At 38.2% G+C, this 16,395-nt stretch overlaps 1 protein-coding gene across 1 annotated transcript; it reads left to right on the forward strand.

Annotated features, from left to right (window-relative positions):
* The first annotated feature begins 11,142 nt into the window (after positions 1-11,142).
* LOC132949118 (uncharacterized) lies at positions 11,143-16,353 on the forward strand. Its single transcript, XM_061019900.1, has one exon. The coding sequence runs from the start codon at positions 11,143-11,145 to the stop codon at positions 16,351-16,353; it is 5,211 nt and encodes a 1,736-aa protein (XP_060875883.1).
* The last annotated feature ends 42 nt before the right edge of the window (positions 16,354-16,395 follow it).

The following is a 16,395-nucleotide window of genomic DNA, read 5'->3' on the forward strand; positions in this document are numbered from 1 at the left end:
AAATATTGTGTATAGTAAGAGAGGTGTGAGAAAGGCCACAGACAAATGAGTATAACGAAGGAAGAAGTGCGTGCGTGAATTCTCTGCGGAGCGATGAAAAAATCACTGACAAAATTCAATTGGTAGTACATACCTATATACACTCTGTTTTATATTAATAAAAACATATATTATATTACATACGTTCGAAAAATGTATGCCGTTTTGTGCACTTGCGGAAATTTTTTTTCACTCATTTTAAAATTCATCGAAATAGAAAAACTGATACTCGAGTACTAGTATTTATATACATACATTTTATGATTTATTTCTAGACAGTTGCCTGTTCAGAGAGAGGAGCCGCCCGTGATCGAGATTCGAACCAGCGACGGTCTTCGTCGGAACCGACGCCTCAGTCCACTCGGCCACTCCGTCCCCCTATAAATATAATTATTTCCTGACGAAACCACGAAACTATGGTAACGGAAAGACCCGAAGGATTAACAAAAATATTTTAAGATAAAATGGAAAACAGAAATCCAATATAATATTACTCAGTTTGAAGGTTGTACGGTGATAATTGAATCTCCCCAGACACCCGTCTGGCTGTATTTTATTTTAATATACTTTATATTGTATGATAGTAATAATAATTAAAAAACCTATCATATTGCATGTATTATGTTTTTGAGACGAATTTATAATTTATTGTTTAATTTTTCAATTCGATTTTCTAATTAAGTTTATTATTGCGTGGTTGTGAGATATTTTTAATTACAATATATAAAAACTAATTTGAATAATAATCAAATGTTCACGAGCTTAATAGTTTTAAATAATTTTCTCGTTTTTTTTTTTTTTTTTTTATATTAGCGTGTTTTTGTGGTATTTTTTATTCATTTATTTTAGTCATATATACATAAGTCACGACTCGTACTGAAACTAATGAATACAGAATAGCATCTATTATTCAACTGACTTTGTTATTACAATATATATATTATAGTCGGCGTATGTATACAGCGTGTTGTATTTAAGTAGATTGGCTTCAAAATTCCTACGCGTTTTTCATTTGTAGGTATACTGCCTAATAATGTGATACAATTAGCACAATTCAACGTCCGTTATTCAGAAATAATTGTTTCGAAATTCCGTCTCGTGTTGACCTTTTCTTGTTGTCCGTTTTTTTCTTTATGTATAATATACTACCGCTTTTATTACTTGGGATATTATAAATTTATAACTCTAATCGTATTGTATAGGGATTAACTGTGCGGCAATATGCTTATGTGCATGTAATATACCTGTATAATATCTTATGTAATATATTCATAAACTGCGGTACATTTAATTATGCATTTCAATTGAAATTCGTATTTATATGAATTTTGCCGAGTCTAGTAATTTGTGTTTTCTTGAAAAATTTGAAGGCTACGGATTGTTCATCTTGGTTCTCCACGTAAGTCAATATTGTTGTATTGTTGACTGTTGTTTATACTAATTATATATTTTGATAAGCCTTAACTACGATAATAAATCATCTAATAATCGTGATTAGTTATTTATATATACTTCACTGTAAATTAAAAAACTTAAAAATAATAATATCAACAAAACCCTCTGAGATGTTCTAGATAATATTCTTACCTTTAAATTTTATAAGAGTTTTTATCAGTTAATACGGTTCAATCTTTTTTTATAAATTACAGAGTAAAATGTGTTAACGTGAACGTAAAATTGTAATGTTGTACGTTTGTAAGACGGAGACAATGAATGCCCGTGTGGCGTCCTCTTAAACACGACATGAGTAACGTCGTAAACGACTTTAAAAATGTATTTAAAATTGTATAAAATAAAAATAGAAATTTGAATAGAAAACCACAAGTTTTCAAACTTATTTTCTACTTACAGGACGGACCTGCAGGTGTTCTAAAATAGTAGTATTGTTCACACAGAGCCCCCTCTGCTGTCGGCTATACAGGGAAAAAAAGTGTTCTAAAATGACTAAAATTATTTGAAAACATATCTTTCACTAATAGGTTATTTAATTTTTGTATGAACAGATATTATTTGTACACATTTTTTCTAGGACATTCGGACACTTGTCTTACATCTATTTATTATTGAACATTAAACAATATAGGTAGGTTATATAATAAATTTCATTGATTAATATTTCGATTCAACAATATTATCAAACAGTTTGAGTGAAATAATATAAACGATTTATTCTCCAGTCATTGTTTTTCAGTAGTGTTCTAGTTTTCCACCATTATAGTATCCAATTGTATAGATAAAAGAGGGATTATCTCAAACTTTTTAAATCGTTGGTGGATTTAAACTAGATGATAAGATAAGTACATATATATTGAGGAATACTGCAAGGGTCGATCAATTTATTATATTTTCTATATTATTATGGTATCGGTTCAAGTTGTATGTTTGGAATCGACTTTGCACCACACAATTGAAAATAATATGTACTCGTCATTTAAAATATATACAATAATATCATAATAACAAAAGTTAGAACGGGTCAAATGCATTAATTTATACATAAAAGGTAAGTAGGCACCTATACTTATTAATCAACACTAACGCGTTAAAAGGTTAATAAATTGTAAAATTGAGATGGTATTAAATTACCGGATATCGCTACTGTTGTATCGCGTGCACGTCATAATCATGTGACGAAAAAACAATATGGTCGTAATAATTATATAATAAATGAACAAATCTGCGATTTCGTCGGTCACGTGTTTAATAATAATATGCAAACCGTGATATAAATCCAATCAACCGACTCGTATATTTATGGGCGAACAGTTGTATAGACTGTAGTTATATAGTAGTAACACGCGAACACATACCTAACTAAACATCATAGTAGCGATAATGAGCCTCAAAAGTTAAGGCATAATATTATATACAATATGTTGTAAAGGTACATACTGTATACACGACTGTGATAAAGGCTGTACGACTCGAACCCAAAACCATCCTTAACTGCGCACTCCGAGCATGTATAGGACTGTGCAGGCGAAATCGTCACGTTGAAATAAATTCATTTTGGTTCAAATAAATTGCTTAGGTGCACGGCTTATCGATTTCCATTGGACTACATCAATCTTGGGGTTAAGCCATGTGAAAACGGTTCGGTCTCCATGTAGAGTGATTCATCCGAAAAAAAAATTTAAAAGGTGCATGGGAATTGTGTATGTTGGCAGGGCCGTATTTAAACATTTTGCGCCCCGATACAACATATTTTGTCTCGCTACCACCCAAAAAAAGTTATTAATGTAAGGTATAACTACCCCTAACCCCTATACGAGGTCTTATAACAGGTATCTTTCAATGTTTTCTGTATGTTGGGCAGTCGCGTTTCTCTGTTTTTCCTTTTCTATGTCAGACTTATGGGAAAACATGGCGGTAGCGAGTCACCGTGTGCCAATACTGTTTTCCACCGACACAGTGGCGTATTTAGGAATTTGTCATGGGGAGGGTCCAGATAGTTTTCAGAAAACTGAGCCACGAAGGCAAAGCCCCCCATACCACCCAATTTATTAAATAAATATACCATATTTATAAGACGATATAAAATGTATGAGTTTTTAATTATTAAATAATAATATGTCCTACAAAACAAATTTAAAAAGCGGGTAAGTGGATGTTGCTTTGCTGTACAGTAGGTTACATGTGGGTCAATGTATAATGGGTTGTATTAAACTTGAATTCAATGATATAATAACATTGTATAAGAAAAACGATTCTGAGCGGAGACGGTTTGTCAATCTGAATATTTTATATTGTTATTATTTATTATAGCCTGTAAGTTGAATTGATATTGAAATTTTTTTTTTTTTATTTGTTTCTATGGTGATAAACAAAGCGTTAGAAATTAAAATTCCATTTTTAGGTGGTTTTTCGTTTTTTCCGGTGGTTTTTCCCGTAACATTAAATTACTATTGAGAAAATCAAAAAATGACTTCCTTAAAGTACCATCTTGAGTCAATTTGCTAAAATATAAGGTACTATGTATTAAAATTGAAGCACTCCTTCTGGTAGAAATTTTTCTATACAGGATGAAAAAAAAAATAAAATAAACATCATTGTAAAACTACTAGCTTCATCGCTCCGCTCAGAATCTAATACAGTTATGTTATAACTTTTATAAAAATATTTCCTTAAGGTTTGAGGAATTTCAAGGTTGAAAAAGATCTCTCTGGAGTGGCTGTAGATACTGGCAATGTTCAAAACTACAAAATATTTGAATTAAAAAATGAACTCGGTATTTTAAAACCATTTTTGGTACCAAACTAATAACAAAAAAAAAAAATCACGAAATTAACTGAACATGTTGATAACTTGAAGCTTCAACATTTTTTTACAAAATCCTTAGTATTTTATGATAAAATTTGTTTTCTTATGTAAAAACACAAAATTTAACGAGACACGAGTCGATAAATACCTACGCCACTGCACCGACAATGGTTGGTGGTAAAGGAACATTGGTTTAAACGCACAGCTTACACTCGAAAACATAGGTATTGCTGTAGTCACTCTTTTTCAATAATTCGACGGGAGGGTGAAAACAACATGTCTCAACACTCGTCAACATTTTCAGATTACGCATAACATATATCATATTATTTGTACGCATATCATCGCAGATGAACAAAATACATAGACAACGAAAATAAAACTATAGTCCGCGTGTCTATATAAGTGTCTAACGTACACTCGCAGTCTATATATATTATTATTATATAAAAAAAAAATTTATGACGAAAATATTATGTTTGACGCTGTCCGTAAGCTTGAATAATATAGCGGATCATTACACGCACGCCGAGTGTATATATGTGTAATCCATATAGAGTCTGTGTATATTATGTATATTTAAGGTTCAATGGCCAAGATACTGTAATATAAAATGTAAATGCGCGCGTATGAATGATACGCTTATGCACTGCTTATGTACGTGAGTGAGAGAGATAGTAATGGCGTTTTTGACGATCGCCGGCCTTCTGCTGTGCCTTTTTCGAAAGGTTTCGGACGAGAGGTCATTATTCGGCCGTGACGTCTCTTACAAAGGTACACACGCACACACTTATACGCGCAAATAATATAATATTATTATCATATGTGTATAAAAACACCGATGTGTGTAAACAGCCACCACGGGATTTTGGACCAATTATATATATTATAATTTTTACAGCGACGTATTATGATATTTGATTTTTTTTTCGTTCTAATAATAAAATAATAGTTATGTCTGCGCGTTGCACTATTATAGCCATATATCCATATAGCTATGTATATTATAAGGTTGAGGGATAGTAAAAAACCGACGACCTAGCAATAACTATAATGCTACATATATATATTATTATAATATAGCTATTAGCTGTAGGTACGTATTAATATATATATTATAAAATTACGTAATTATTTTTTTTCTGTTTCGGCCGGTCTAGACGATCATATTTGTTTTTATAGAAAGCCATGTCAGCGTGCACAGTATAATAAGTATAACAATATTTCAAAATTTTCATCAACTAATTTTGTCTAATAATACATGCATTTATATTGTGTGTGATATTATTATGTCTACGGACAAAATATGTTACAATGTCCAAACGTGTAATGAAAAATCTTTGTAAAAGCCTATTCTTTCATAATATTTGAACTCGTTTAGGGTGCAGCTGCATGATTCATGTATACAAATTGAAATAAATATTTTCCTAGTTATATGTCGTTTTGCTCTCAGTTTTCGTCAGTATTTTGGTATGATTTGATTATTTTGAAGTAGGTATAGTAGATACCGTCATACCAATGCATTTTATTTTTATAGTTTTAACTATACTACAAACTAGAAAATTGTTTTTCAAACGATGATGCGTTTTTTTTTAATTTTTTATCCTGAAGAAGAATTTGAATCCAAGCAATTTGACCGTTTTCGTTTGACAGAGACAAAAATAAAGCTCACGCCTATACGATCTTGGCCAAAAATTAGATATATTGTATTGTTGTGAAATGTAAAAGACATTTTCTCTCGGCAGCCATGTTTCCAAGGATTGGTTTTCCCTGGTTTTTTTTTTAAATTTTTTATGTAGGTAATTAAAATGACTAACGCGCACGATTCATGTTTATGAACACCACGAACGAGGGCGAGCGCGCGCGTGACATGCAAACTGACTGACCAGCGTTATTACAGGTGATGGGTGAAAGGGGTGGGATGAGGTATAGAGTCGACGATTTATATTTTCAGGCGAATGACCTTTTTACCGGGCGACAAGAACATGTATCGGCGTTTGGTACACTCTGTTAGGTCGTCGTGCATGTATATAATTCGCGATCGTCGGTAGAATCGACCTAATAATAATAATAATAATTATATTTAATCACTTTTTGTTGTTGTACAAAATTCGATTTCATCGTTTGCCAAGTTGTGTAGTTTATAGTCATTATAGGTAATATATATACACGTATAAACTAATATAATAGTAATAACTAATAAGCATTTGCTGGTAAATTATTACGATCGTGTCAATAGTCAATACAATAACATAATATATCAATACTATATCTCACATGTTTGGTGTTATATTGTACTAAAACTTCTTTTCTTCAGGAGGTACAACATTATGGTATAGCCTCCATCACCCTTAAAACTATCTGTAAAAAAGATTTGCGTATTTTATTATTCATTTGTGCATTTAATGTTTTTCATTAACTGTCTGCAGTACATTATAATGTACCTATAATAAGTATTCTTATCGCATGGTAGTATAGAGAATGTATGATGTCATAATGACTTCATATTAAACAAAACTTAATTATATATATATATATACATACTATAGTGGAGTCGAACTAGTCTAAGATCGTTGGGAAGGAAGTTGGGAATAAATAAAATTTAACTATTCAAAATAATTACCTCACTTTCCTCCCGTCAAAGATGCAGCAGTCTACACTGACGATGTAAAGTTATCATTCGGCCGTCTGGCGCACTACACAAACCGAATAAATATCAACGCGTGTATATATGTATATACAAAAGCACGGCGTGGCGTGGGGGAAGGCAATATCCCCCTCGACGTGAGTTGTTTTTTAAATAAAACTTATTTTTACACGTACTGAAACAGTGATGTTAATATGTTATACACTTTTCACGTTAGAATATTATATATATACATAGCCATTAGCCATGTACATAACTATACGGTGCTCAAGGAACCCCTCTATCGAATTCACCCAAAATCAGCGAGTGCCATCCAGCCAGACGCCACTTTTGCCATGGATGGTATTATTCGTTATTCCTGAACGGATTGATTTGTTTTGTAACCTCAATATTTGTATTTGTGTAAGTTTAAGGTTATAGTGGTATATAGTGGTATAACCACTCATCACTTTAACCAGCTTATTTGTAATAATTTGTATATATAGATATAGGTACACAATATATCACGTAGGTAGCAGAGTTTTTATTGAAAACTATTAACTCGGTTAAATCAAAACAGATTGGTACAGAGAGTTAAAAGAAAATTAAATTGTTTTTTATAGCACGAACGTCCTGAATCGTTTAAAATTTTTGGAACTTGGACGTTTTTATATTTGAACGTTTTATTTTACCACAAAAATCGTTAAAAAAAAGATAATTGACTATGCAAACGGACAAATGTGTTTAATATTGTAAGCCAATCTATTTTCCGCTTATCTCAGAAAATAAAATATAATTAATTAAATAATGATAAATTAATGATTATTTGATAATAGCGTATAACATTTTTTTTCTTATCAGTTACACGTTGCAAATTACATAGTGTAATATACAAATAGTAACAAAACATAATCATAATATTATACTTTTGTTTGTTTAATATTTCATTTTCGTTATCACGTTTTTTATTACGTTTTACGAGTATTATGATGCAAAACCGGACTTGGAACTGTTCAAATTAGATAGCAAACACATAGTAACAATAATAATCACAGCTGTTAGTTGCTACATATTATAAAAATATTTATATTCAATTAGCCGGATTGTGTACTGTGTGAACCTAAGGTATATTATATAATATATTGTATACAATATACTTAGGTGCACCTATTAGCCGGGCGTTACCATTTTCCGCCCAATAAGGCCAAGCGGGAAAATTTAAATCTTCATTTTCCTTAAACACTAAAATATAATGTCTGGAATAAAATGATAATTAACTCTTACATAATTGTAACACAAGTATTTGGTAGAAAAAAAGAGTAGTAAACTCAAGTTTACTTGGCATAGATCGATAAAATAAAAGTAATGGTTTCACTATAATTTTTGATTAAAAATCTTAAACCTAATATCACAGAAGTATCCGTTCAAATCCAATTACTGTATGAAGTTCGCTATTATATTATAATATTTCAGATTGGTGGAAGTTGACAAAGTATCGTGTTTTTTTCTCGTTTTCTCTACCACCGACAGGAAAGTCAAAATTCATTGGGATACAGTGGTCGTATAATTGTAATGAAAGGTCGTAACTCGTAATACTTCAAATAGGTACCATAATATACTTTATGTTTAGTGAGATGAGGATCTATTGTTATACACGTATTGTACTACATATAATATACGAATCTTACAGGTGTGATCGTGACGATCTATATATACCATCCGGTTCAGGTGTTTCTGTATAGATGTTACGTGTATAACTGCAAGTCCTTTATGTAGCTTTTAAAAGATGAAAAAAAAAAATGAGAAATAAATAGAAACCACCCCCTTACCGAAAACTATAGATTATCCAATATAATATATTATGTAGATATCATATATAGGTCGACCTACCTGAACAATATGATTATACTCAATAATCCCCAAAACCTATACTGGCTATACTGAATAGTGTATATAATAACATAATATACATTAATATGCCCGAACACGATTTCCAATTTGGGTTGCGTGCGTCCCGAGACGATAGAAGATGACAAAAAAAAAATCGATAAAATACTTATATAATATGCGTTGTAGTGAATTCAAAACGTTTCGTATATTTAGGTATATTGTACATATACATTATACATATAGGTATATATTTTTATATACAGCCTACAGGTACCTACCTTTTTTCGTGGAGAATAAAGTCTCCAACAGATAGCTCATTACTAATGACTCATTAGTCAGCTTTTACAATTACATTGACATTGTGTTAAACATTAAAATTATTTTTAGTCTATAAGCTACAAAGATAAAAACGTAAGACGTACGATTTGGTTGTACATTTAAATAGTAAACAATACATTTAAGGAATTAATTAATTAATTCATTGTCTTATATTTAAACGATCCATAGCAACGCATGGAGGGTAGGCATTGTCCAATAATGGTTTTTTTTTCTTATCTGCAGAGGAGGTCCATCTTTGAAAGAAATGATCCTTTCTTATATTGGGCTAAGACGAAACGCACATATGGAAAGTCTGATTTCTTTGTTATGAATAGTGTCTATACTGTGGAAGATAGGTTTGGCTGAACTATAAATTATTGAACCATAATCGATTTTAGAAAAGATTAATGATTTGTGAGAAAGTTTTTTTTTTTCCAAACCTCATATCATGTACGATGAGAGACTTCTTTGATTACTTTAATCTCATTTTTGAATTTGATTTTGAGTTTTTTAAGGTTTGAACATAACCTAACCGTGTAAACTTAATATCATAGCCCATAGGTTATCCCCAGTATACGGATAAGTAGTATTGTTTTTAGTGTAATCAATTTCAGATCTATTTAGATATACGTGATATAGTATGTCGTTGTGGTTTTTGATTGTTGACAATTATGCAATGTGTTTTAGTTGTTGAAAATTTGAGACCTGTGGTGACTGGTGGATGACTAATTTAGCAAGGACTTAATCGTGATTTGTTCTGTTGTGGTTTTGATCCTCTGCAGTAAAAGTACATCGCAGTCGTCAAAAAGTAGTGTGTATTTTATGGAGCGTTGTAAATTGTTGAAAATATCATTGATGGTGACGAGGAACAATGTAACGCTTATTGATGAGCTCTCGAGTAATTCAATGTCCAGATAATCCGATTGTACGTTCCCTGATTTTACCTAAAATTTACAATCGAGGAGGAAATTGTGAAGCAAGGTCAGAATGTTTCTGTTCGAACTTGAGCCTTTTCGTGCCTATTACGAACAGTGTGTCCGTTTGACACTTGTTGTCACCCCGCTGACGTTCCGACGCCGAAGTGCGCTTGCGCGAACTTTTGGCGATCGGCTTCGCTGACCACCGGTTGTCCGCGGCCCGGCCGTCGCTGTCTTTTTCCTGCGGTCGGACCGTTCGTTCCGTCCCGACTTGTGCACGTTTTGTTCGGGTGTGCCGACCACAAAACCTCGTGGTTGAGTCTTTTCGTGTGCGTACCCTTCTGTGCCGCCCGTAAAACGTGTCGTGTTCTTCGCACGCGTGTTGCCATCTTTCGCACCGCCGTCCGGTATTGGTCGCCGTGCCCGTGGTCGTTAATCATTTTAATATAATTATTATTATATACCTGCGCCGATCGTTCATTCTACGTCGCGTCGTGGTTACGCATCTTGCGAGAGGTCAGTGACCTAACCCCTGCCCGGCTGTTTACACCAGGGCCGTCATTCCGAAGATATTTCGCCAATCGTCGTGGGATCCCGATGTCCACAAACGGTGACCAGCGGTATCGTTAATATATATATTATATTATTATTGTATTCTTATTTATTTGTATATTGTGCACCTGTGTGCGTCCGTTATTTATTATAATTATTATATGGCATTTGTTTGAAGAGACGTCTTCGGCATTGTCCCTTTATTGCATTTAGTGTGTTGTACTTGTACGTATCAAATAATTATATATATTATATTGTGAAACATTATTTTTGGATCTTTATCACTTGCTCCCACACATCCGCGAGTCGTCAGTAAACTGCTGTTAACGTAATTGCTGATGGCGCAACATTTTTGGTAGCAGAGCGTGGTTTTCCGACCTTTGTGGGGGTTCGGTAGCGGTGTGCTGGATTTTGGTGGGCTGGTATCCTCATAGTGTTTCCTACGGTGCTTACAGGCGACATAATTTATTTTTATTTTTTATTTGTATTTGGATTATATATTCTATTTATATATTTATATTATAATACACTTCGCTCGTAATGACAGACGAGAAAGACATTGAGCGTACTTCGCGCCTGCTCGCGCGTGCTAAAGTAAAGCGTACTACCATTATATCGCAGATTCGAGCTATACATACTATGGCGTTGCGCGTACAATCAGAGCCTGATCTAGCCTCAGAGTTTGCGTTAAACGCGGCTGATTTAGACGCGCTATGGTTTCAATTTCGGACGGATGACGATTCCGTATTAGACCTTTTAGCGGCGTCCGATAAGCTCGCCGACTATTCACCCGACATGATAGCGGAGGTACGCCAACTAATTAACTCGGCTAAAAATATCGCCCAGCGGTTAATCCCGACAGGTGCCGACGCCGTCGACTTGTCGTATCTCCGAGAGGGGACATTAAGTGTCCAGAAATCGCGCGAGGATCCGGTTAAGTCACTCTCCCGCTTACCTGATATACCTCTACCCTCGTTCGAGGGTGATTACCGATCGTGGCCCAATTTTCGCGATAGATTTTCCGCGCTTGTCCATAAGCGATCTAATTTATCAAACATCGATAAGATGTACTATCTAATAGGTTGTCTAAAAGGTGCCGCAGCCGACGCTGTCCGAGGCATACCGGTGTCGGCGGACAATTACGAGTTAGTAATGAGCACCTTATCTGACAAATTTAATCGACCGCGTTTGGTCGCCACGTCACTCGTCGACAAGCTACTGCAATCGTCGGCCATGACACAAGAGTCGCTTAACGACTTGAACACATTTGTAGGCACGTTCAGTGAATCCATCTCATTATTAGACGCGCTAAAAATACCAGACTCTGGGTCTTTTATTTTATTTTCTATAGCGTTTCGACGTTTACCAGTTTCTACCCGCAAATTATTTGAAGCGAATAGTACAGTCGATTACCCGTCGATAGGACAATTATTAGACTTTCTCCGGTCCCGAGTGGCCATTCTCGAAGTTGTGGGCGAATCCCACAAAAGTAGTACTAATAATGCGCCGTCAAAGTCGACAGGTCAGTTCCGAAAGGGGGGAGATTACGCAGGGAAGCCTCGGTTGACGTCTTTAGTCACGTCCAAGTCAAATAGTACGTGCCCATGTTGTGCGGGTACGCACGCACTAACATCGTGTGCGCGGTTTAAAAATTGGGGTCCCGACGAGCGCGCTCGATGGACGCGCGATAAAAAATTATGCTTTAATTGCTTTAGTGACGAGCACTGGGCTCCCAAATGTAATGCTAAATCGAGTTGTCAGAACTGCACGCGTAAACACCACTCGCTTCTTCATCATAGTATATCGTCCAGTAGAGATCACGATGTTCGAAACGAGTCACCGGCTGCCGAGGCGTCGTTATGCGCGTCCTTGCCGCGTCCCCCTCCACACCAGGCGTCGTCTATAATTTTAGGTACCGCGCTAGTGCATATGCGCGATCGTTCCGGGTCGTGGCAAACAATGCGCGCATTAATTGATTGCGCGTCGCAGATAAGCGCCGTTACGAGTGCGTGTGCCGATCGGTTAGGCCTTAAGCGTTCCCGTTGGACTGCCCCGATAAGCGGTTTATCCGGAGTTCCCGTAGTAAATGTCCAAGGTCGCGTTGAATGTAACGTACAGCCGCGGTTTGCGTCCGAACCTGTGCTTTCCATAAATGCGTGGGTGTTGCCCGCCATAACGAGTGACTTGCCTCGAACAACGCTACACTCGAGCATTAAAGAGAGGTACTCTAACCTCGCGCTCGCCGACCCGTCATTCGATATCACTTCACCTATTGACATATTATTAGGCGGCGACGTATATGCGTCAATAATGGACGGTCGAAAATTTTCGGTGGACAAAGCTTTACCTACGGCGTTTAGTTCGGTCTTTGGTTGGATCTTAATCGGTCCAGTGGACGCCCGAGAGGCTCACCCGTATCAATCGGTGCCGGTCGCTATGACTGTTTCCATTGAAGGGTTAATGGAACGGTTTTGGCAGGTTGAGGAGCCAGCGGCTGCGCCCGCGACGTTCACGGACGAGGGGCGTTGTGAAAAATTATTTTGTGAACAGTCTATACGTTTGCCGTGTGGCCGTTTTTCGGTACCGTTGCCCTTTCGTGCTCCGCCGTCAGCTGATACATTTGTCGGGTCCCGCGAACTCGCGGTGCGCCGTTTTGACGCACTCGAACGTAAATTGGCTACAAGCCCTCAATTAAAATCTTTATATGTCCAATTCATGTCGGAATACATTTCGCTAGGTCATATGTCCGTCGCAACGTCCCCGGGACGTTATTTTATTCCGCACCATGCGGTGTACCGTCCGGCGATCGACGAAAATAAAATACGCGTTGTATTCGACGCTTCCGCGCAAAGTAGTCGCGGACCGTCATTGAATAATTGTTTGTTTACCGGTCCTAAATTACAACAGGACATAGTCGACATTTTGACTAGATTTCGGGTCCCCAAGTACGTTTTTACGACCGACATCTGCAAAATGTATAGACAAATATTAATTTTACCGGAATATCGTCAATTCCAACATATTTTATGGCGACCGTCGCCACACGACGCACTTGTAGAATATGAGCTAAATACCGTCACGTACGGCGTTAATTGCGCGCCTTATCTCGCTCTACGCGTGTTACAAACTATCGCATCCGATGATTGCGATAATTTCGAGTTTGTGGGTAATGCGTTGACACGTCAAACCTATGTCGACGACATTTGCGACGGGGCAGATACAATTTCGAACGTATTAAAATTGCAGTCCGATTTAATCTCTGTTATGAACAAATCGGGATTAGAACTGAAAAAGTGGGCGTCAAATACGCCACGCGTTTTAGACGCGGTATCAGCCGCAGATCGCGTGTGTGCGCCTATGCCATTCGAATCGGTCGACGGCTACGGTACCAAGGTGCTCGGCTTACAATGGCATCCCGAGGGGGATTTTTTCTGTTGCGCGTTAAGTCTCGACTCAGCACCCGTATGCACTAAACGTGGCATTCTTTCTTTAGTAGCGCGTATATTCGACCCGCTAGGTGTGTTCGCTCCCGCGGTATTTTTAGCTAAGTCTATAATGCAGCGTACCTGGCAACTTGGCATGACTTGGGATGAGCCTTTACCAAACAATATTCACGACGAATGGATCGCGTTCGTCTCCGACTTACCGTCGTTATTAAATATTCGGGTTCCGCGTCATTTGAACTCGAGTCGCGGCGCGCCGTGCTATTTAATTGGATTTTGTGACGCCTCGCAACTCGGCTACGCGGCGGTCGTGTATGTGCGCATGGCTGACGTCGATGTTAACGCGTCCGTATTTTTAATTGGTACAAAAACTAAATTAGCGCCCATAAAATCATTAACCATCCCCCGATTAGAATTAAACGCCGCGTTGTTATTGGCTCGATGGTTAAGTCGCGTCCGCGACATTTTGGCCCCGCAACTTAATATTGTCGGTATAAATGCGTGGTCAGATTCCACGATAGTGTTATCATGGTTAAGTGCCCCGCACGAAGCATTTAAAATTTATGTGTCGAATCGAGTGCACCAAGTTCGCAATTTACTGCCGGATTGTCGATGGCGGCATGTTGACTCGGTCAATAACCCCGCCGACTGCGCGTCGCGTGGCATCATGCCGGCTGCTCTAGCGCAGCACAAATTGTATTGGCACGGCCCACAACTAGCGTACGGCGACCCATCGGAATGGGATGATGCTCGTTCGCCGCTACCGTTATGTGACCTGCCCGAACTTCGTCCAGTGTCCTGCGCCGCCCGTGTTGACGAAATTAAAGTCGAATGGTTTAATCGTTTTTCTAGTTACGACCGTATGTTACGAGTGGTGGCGTATATGCGCCGGTTTATTGCCGCCGGTATTCGTCGAGTACGTCGACAACCGGACCACATCGCGCCCGCATATTTGCAAAAGTCGGAACTAGATAACGCCGCTCGTATATTAGAGGCTGAGTCACAGCGCGTACATTTCGCCGTGCTGTTACATGAATTGTCGACAGGTAAACATGTTTCGTCCAAGCCGCTTGCTCGTTTAGCACCCTTTATAGACCCGGACGGTGTCATCCGCGTTGGCGGACGCCTGCGGCATTCATTATTAACTTATGATTGCAAGCATCCGATTTTGTTGGCCAAGCGTTCGCATTACGCATATTTATTGTGCCATCGTTGGCACCTGGTGACTTGTCATGCGGGCCCGCGAGTTCTTACCGCGCTTATTTCACGTCGATTTTGGATCATATCGCTTCGATCGGTGTTGCATAGTATTATTACAAACTGTTCGGTTTGTGTGCGGTTTGATGCTAAACGCGTACAGCCGTTAATGGCAGACTTGCCCGACACTCGTGTCCAACAGCGACGACCCTTCGAACGTGTAGGCGTTGATTATGCGGGCCCCCTACAAATGCGCGAAACTAGACTACGCAGATCCCGCATTTTCAAAATTTATATTGCGGTTTTTATTTGTTTCACTACGAAAGCTGTCCACCTCGAAGTGGTGACCGACCTGTCGACCGACGCCTTTCTAGCTGCGTTCGATCGTTTTATTGCCCGTCGAGGTTTACCAAGCGACGTGTTCTCGGACTGCGGCACTAATTTCGTCGGGGCTGATAAGAAATTACGCGCGCTTATCCACAGCCCGGAGGGCCGGGCCGCTATCGCCAATTCGCGTGCTATCTGCGAGTGGCACTTCAATCCGCCTAGCGCCCCCCATTTCGGAGGCTTATGGGAAGCGGCGGTGCGATCGACGAAACGCCTTTTAATACGAGTCATAGGGACACACATCTTCACGTACGAAGAGTTTACGACCATATTAGCGCGCGTAGAGGCCGTTTTAAACTCGCGTCCGCTCACGCCCGCCTCGACGGATCCGCATGATCTCGAGTGTTTGACGCCTAGTCATTTTTTAATAGGTCAACCGCTTCTTACCGTTCCGCCTAGATCGGGTCCAGAGCCCGCCCGTAGTTTAACCGATCGGTGGAAGTTGATGGATCAGTGCCATCAGTCTTTTTGGCGCCGTTGGTCCTCTGAGTATCTGACTACGCTACAGGAGAGGTCCAAGTGGACCAAGGGTGTCCCCAATGTGAAGGTGGACGATATGGTCGTGGTAGTAGACAACCAAAGCCCCCCCCTAAGGTGGCGACTCGGTCGTATAGTAGAGTTGTTTCCAGGTACTGATGGTCATGTCCGTGTCGCTCGAGTTATAACGCAAGCAGGTAGCGTCGTACGACCAGTGGTTAAACTCGTGCTGTTACCCACCAAGTAATGTTCTTCTTGTCGCGTTAGGTACAGGGACCTTGTGGGTACC

This window comes from Metopolophium dirhodum, chromosome 7 (genome assembly GCF_019925205.1).
Source record: "Metopolophium dirhodum isolate CAU chromosome 7, ASM1992520v1, whole genome shotgun sequence".
NCBI lineage: Eukaryota > Metazoa > Arthropoda > Insecta > Hemiptera > Aphididae > Metopolophium > Metopolophium dirhodum.